Genomic DNA, 6,000 nt, shown 5'->3' with positions numbered 1-6,000 from the left:
AAATAAGCCATACAGAGAAAGACAGATACCATATGTTTTCACTCTTATGTGGATCCTGAGAAACTTAACAGAAACCCATGGGGAAGGGGAAGGAAAGAAAAAAAGAGGTTAGAGTGGGAGAGAGCCAAAGCATAAGAGACTCTTAAAAACTGAGAACAAACTGAGGGTTGATGGGGGGTGGGAGGGAGGGGAGGGTGGGTGATGGGTATTGAGGAGGGCACCTTTTGGGATGAGCACTGGGTGTTGTATGGAAACCAATTTGACAGTAAATTTCATATACTGAAAAAAAAAACACAACAGCTTAAAAAAAAAAAAAAGAAGTATGAAGACAATGGGACCAGCAACGCCGGTAGAGCTGGGCAAGATTTGGAGAGCGAGGTCAGAGAAGGACACTGAGCAGTGCAGAGTGAGGAGGAGGAGAGCCACAGAGACTCCAGGGGAGGGGAAGAACATCCCAGGCTGAGAGGCGGCAGGTATAAAGGCCTGGAGGAAGGAGAGGGCGAGGCAGGCTCCAGGAACAAGCCAAGGTCTCACACGGCTGGATCCTCGCGGCCAAGGGCCCAGGGTGGGCCTGTGCCACTCTTTCAACCACACCCTTATGTCTCAGATGGCAAACCCTCAAGTGTCTGTGGTTCTCTGCCTCACTAAGCTCTTCCTTTCCACTAGTTCCCTTCTCCTGTATTTCAAGACATTTGCAGCCTAAAAATATACTCCTTTGGAACTACACCTTCCTTTTAATATCCGGTTTTCTGAAACAACAGAGTATTCACGAACCTTCCCTTCCTCACTCCTTTCTCATCTTCTGCAACAGGGTTCCTGTCCACACTATCCCTTGAGGGTTCTGCCCAAGATCATCAGTGAATTCTCAGTTTCAAATCCCGTGACCTCTCCTCTGCCCTCACCCTTCCTGATTTTGTGTCACATTCTTGAAAATCCTCCTTTCCAAATATTCTCTGCCTTTGCGTCCATGAAAATATAGTCTTCTCAGATTCCTCTTACCTCAATGACCCTTCTTTGGCTGCTTCCTCCCCAACATCTTCAGTGAAGTTCTTCCTTCACGGCTGACTGTTTTCTTTCTATATTCCTCTCATGAACGGGCCCTCCCTGTGGGTGACACCCCACAGCTGTTTCTTCGAGTCCTGCCCTCTCTTCTGGCTCTCTACAGACGTTCCTTCAACAGCAAGTGAACGTCACAGCTGGGTGGAGTGGGGGCACGTCCAACTCAACAAATGGCACATGCCTTCTCTCTCCCCAACCAGACTTCTCCCTTCCCCATGTATTCAGGGCTGGATGTAACCTTGACAAGTGTAACCAATGCCACCTCTGAGATGATTCTCAGCCATGTTCCCTCCAGCCCATTGTCACCACTAGGCTCTCACAGCCTTCCCGCATTTCTAACGTGCTCACAGAGACCTCCTGCCCGTGTTATTAATCCGGTCCCCACCAATTGGCATTCCCACTGCAACAACACCGACAGAAAGATTTTCCCAAGAATCACTTGAATGCTGACTTTCAGGGCTTAAAAACTTTCAGCAGCTCCTCACCGTTTACCCGATGAAGCTAAAATACTATCACGGCTTTGGAGAGTCTCAGTGATCCTAGACTGTCTTTTAGCCTGATCACTAACCACCTCCCTTGATTAACCTCAATGCCATATAAACAGTTTTGTTTGTCTTGCTATTGTTAAGTCCTCTGGCTTTGAATGCCCCCTTGCATATCTACTAGTCAAAATCCTACATATTACCTATATCTGGTAAAAGTGACACCTCTTCCAGTGAATCTTCCCTGATTTCCTTAACAGGAATGATCTCCCCCAATTCACACTCTACCTTGCATTATGGTTATTTTTCTATGTGTGAATATCTTACTGCCACTGTTACTTTCAGACCTCCTTAAGGACAATACCTTTTTTGTTTCTTTTTTCTATGTGTCCGCACAGTGCCTGGGATGTGCCTTTCTAGGTTACAGAAGATCTTCCAGAAATGTTTGCCAACTGAATCACTAATGGTTCTATTACTATTTTTCTTTATTATCTGCAAACTGCTAATTAGTTACAACACATATAGACCTATAGTTGAAAAGGTTCATCTTCTAGTAAAAAGAAACATCTGAAATATGAGTATATAATGCAAGAAAATTAAGGCCCAGCTTGTATGTTTTTAAGTCTGGTTTTGGTATATCCAATTTTCTGAAATCAGTGTGCAGGGGTTCCTGTGCCATTTCAGAACATCTCCTTAGAAGCACTTTGAGCTGTTGGCTAGAGCTGATTGGCACCAAGGCGAGGGGAGGGGCATGTAAGAGTCACCAGAGAGGATGGGCCGACATCCCTTTCGCTCTCCATCAGTCTCGCTGACCTGCTATTTTCAGAGGGCTAAAACAGTCTCAATAAGGACGATTTCTAATTCCTGAAACTCTGTATATTTTAGCATCAAAACATTCTTATTTTGTACTGCCTTGATGGAATTACCACAAATTCCTCACTTAGGTGTATAAAAGGCATCGCAACCCGGACCCGCCCCCAGTGGCCCCACCACCTGCTCTGTTACTCTTCCTTCAACAACAAATAACTCCACTGGTCCGCTGGCTCCCGCAAGTCACTGTGAAACCGCCCTTGACTGCACCATAGCATACGCCCCTCTCCTTCTCTCTTGACTCCACGTCTGAACCAACAGCAGACACTGTCTGTTCCCTTTTCAGAACCCAACCCGAATCTCATCAGTTTTGACCACTTTTGCTGCCACTGCCCAGGCCCGGGCCTCTGTCATCTCGTCTAAACTTCCTGCAATGGACTTTTCACTGGTGTCCCTACTGCCTTCTGTGCCCTCAGTTCAGTCTATTCTTAGCACGCACAGAGAGATGCTACTCAAATGGGAATCAGAGCATCGTCCCTCCTCTGCTCAAAACCTGCAAAGCCTCCTTACTCTCAGAGAGTCAAAGCAAAACCCTGCCAAGGGCCCACGTAGGCCCACAGGACCTGAGGTTTCTTCCCTAGCCTCATCACCTCCTTCTCTTTCTCCTCCTCGGTCACCATTTCTGGCCACGCCAGTCTCCTCGCTATTTCTCTAAGAAGCCAGGCTACCTTCTGCCTCTTTAGAGTCTTGCTCCTATTTATTTCTGGGTTCAGAGTTATGCTGCCAAGGGCAAAGCCTGATAAAATCCGACCTCCCAAGAAATTAAGACACTATCAGGGAAGCATCTTAGGGTCACAATCCGTGTAACATCAGTGGAGCAGGGGCACCTGGGTGGCTCCGTCGGTTAAGCATCTGACTTTGGCCCAGGTCATGATCTCGTGGTCCGTGAGTTTGAGCCCCGTGTCGGGCTCTGTGCTGACAGCTCAGAGCCTGAAACCTGCTTCGGATTCTGTGTGTGTATCTCTCTCTGCCCCTCCCTCGCTCACGCTCTGTCTCTCTCTCTCTCTCTCTCAAAAGTAAATAAACATTAAAAAAATAAAATAAAATCAGTGCAGCATTAGAATGGTGTTGTGTGTTCTGTGAAGACAGAGTATTCAAAGATGAAGAAGAAAAGGTAAAAAAAAAAATAAGCAGAATTAGAAGACTCTTAGATTACCCTATTCAAGTTTTTTGATCTCAAGATAAGAGACGGGTCTGTAGGAACTCAAGAGGTCATTTACAGCTGCTATGATTTATAACAGTTCACATTTACTACCCAATTAAAATGTTTCCACTTTTTCAGAACATTGAAAGAATGAATATTTGAGATTATACCTGGAATACAAGTCAACCCCAAATGTGTGAACATTATGCTGACATCTTTGTCAAAAATATATAATTCTAAAGAAACTTTTCTTAATCTGAAACATCTATCTGGGAAACTACATCATCACTTATGTCATGCTATTACAAAAGACTGTGAAATATAGAAACAACTACTGGAAAAACTACCAAAGATCTAGTCTTAACCTAGGAAAACTTCGGGCTATCGCCCAAGGATCCCTGCTCAGCACAATACTGGACAGTGTTCTACGCTGCTCTATCACCATGTGTATTCAATCCCTACGGAAATGGGATATTCCAACTATCCCTTCTGTGAACGTCAAGGGAAAAGTTAGGGAACCTACTCCCCGGATTCTTCTCGTGGTGTTTAAACATAGAGCGAGATACTGAAACTGCTCGTGTGAATAGTTTACAAATTTCGGGAGTGGTTCTAGGCCTGCCATCTTTGAGAGATCAAATCCAAGGGTGGCAGCAGTGGTATCCAAACCCGGGTCCCAGGGATCTGTACGAATCCAGCGGGATGCCTTACCTTCTCCAACGCCACGTCTGTCTCAGCGGCATGAGCCCTCTTCAGCTCCAACTTCATCTTTTCTGACTCGGCCTTCAGCTTATAGACCGCGGTCTCGTGGTCCCTTGCAGCCTTTTGCTTCTCCTCTTCACGAAGAAGGCCGAGTTCCACCAGCTGCTGTTTCCGCTGGGAGTTCACGTGAATCAGCTCTTCTCTCAACTTGTGAACTTGGGCTTCCATGTCGGCAATAACCTTATTTTTAAAAATGAAAAACGGGTAGAGGATATGAATAGGAAAAATCATAAAAGAAGAATCACAAAAGATTAATAAATCTACCAAAAAAGTTCCCTTCCTTCCTTCCTCCCTTCCTTCCTTCCCTTATTCTCCCATCCCAGGCCATCCCCTCCTCGTTTAGACATAAATGCTACCTAGAACATTTTACCATATACAACATAGTCCATTTCATTTGCTTCAAATATTTATGTAAATGGAATGTTATATGTATTCCTTTGCAACTTGCTTTTTCAATATTCAACATTATGTTCCGAAGATTCATCTAGTACTTGCTATTGTATTTTCGGGCTTTTTTAAGTTCATTTAAATTGAGAGAGAGAGAGAGAGAGAGAGCTCGTGCACAAGCAGGGGAGAGGTGGAGAGAGAGGCGGAGACAGAGAGACAGAGAGGCAGAGAGACAGAAAGAGTCGCAAACAGGCTCCATGCTGTCAGCGTAGAGCCCGACACAGGGCTCAGTCCCACAACCATGACCTGAACCGAAATCAAGAGTCAGACGCTTAACCAACTAAGCCACCCAGGTGCCCTTGTATTTTCGTTTTTATTTCATATGATGTCTGCTCTGATTTTATGATGTCTAGCATTCTACGTTCTTGGGTTTATTTTATATTCCTCCTCCTATTTTCTTATTTTCAGTATTTAAGTCATTTATTTTTATACTTACTTCTTTTCTGATTTATAAACTTAAGACTATAAATATCCCTCCAACTATTGCTTACGTTTAATCTCTTAGGTGTAGAAATATGAGATTTTCATTATCATTTAGCTCAAACATTTTTAACTTCCATTATTATTTTCTTCTTTGACTTATAAACCATTTAGAAGTACGTTTCTTAATTCCCAAACATATGGGGTATATTAGTTTCCTGAGGCTGCCATTAACAGAGTACTATAAACTGAGTGGCTCAATACAACAGACACCTATTCTCTCACAGTTCCAGAGATTAGTAGTCTGAAATCAAGGTGTAGGTAGAGTGGATTCCTTTTGGAGGCTCAGAGGGAAAAATCTGTTCCATGCCTCTCTTCTAGCTTCTGGGGTTTGCTGGAGATCTCTGGTGTTCCTCGGCTTACAGACGTATCGCTCCAGTCTCTGCTCTGTCTTCACGTGGCTTCTTTGTGTGTCTGTGTCCCTGGGTCCAAACTTTCCTCTTCTATTAAGGACATTGGTCATCTTGGGCCTTCAGGATGTGATTAATGCCTTTATAAAATGGGATTAGTGCCTTTTGAAAGGAGACTCGGAAATCCCTTTCCCCTTCTACCACGTGAGGACGCAGGGAGAAGGCGCTAGCCATGAACCAGGAAGAGGGTCCTTATTAGAACACAAACATGCTGGTGCCTTGGTCTTCGACTTCCAGCTTCCAGAAATGGGACAGGTGCATGTCTGCTGCTTATAACCCACCCAGCCCGTGGTATGTTCTTATAGTAGCCAGGACAGACTAAGACGTAGTCTGAGAGAAACAGACTTGC

At 44.6% G+C, this 6,000-nt stretch overlaps 1 protein-coding gene across 10 annotated transcripts in view; it reads right to left on the bottom strand.

Moving 5' to 3' along the window:
• Positions 1–6,000, bottom strand: part of CEP112 (centrosomal protein 112) — a 413,298-nt gene that overhangs the window by 155,423 nt on the left and 251,875 nt on the right. For all 10 annotated transcript variants that reach the window (XM_049637678.1, XM_049637676.1, XM_049637673.1 and 7 more), the window contains one exon: positions 4,264–4,494. In XM_049637678.1, the coding sequence (XP_049493635.1) occupies positions 4,264–4,494 (231 nt within the window). The remainder of the gene's footprint in view (positions 1–4,263; positions 4,495–6,000) is intronic.

Source organism: Panthera uncia, chromosome E1 (assembly GCF_023721935.1).
Source record: "Panthera uncia isolate 11264 chromosome E1, Puncia_PCG_1.0, whole genome shotgun sequence".
In the NCBI taxonomy this organism is placed as follows: Eukaryota; Metazoa; Chordata; class Mammalia; order Carnivora; family Felidae; genus Panthera; species Panthera uncia.
The sequence above is the reverse complement of the archived record's forward strand: the minus strand, read 5'-3'. Positions and strand labels throughout refer to the sequence as shown.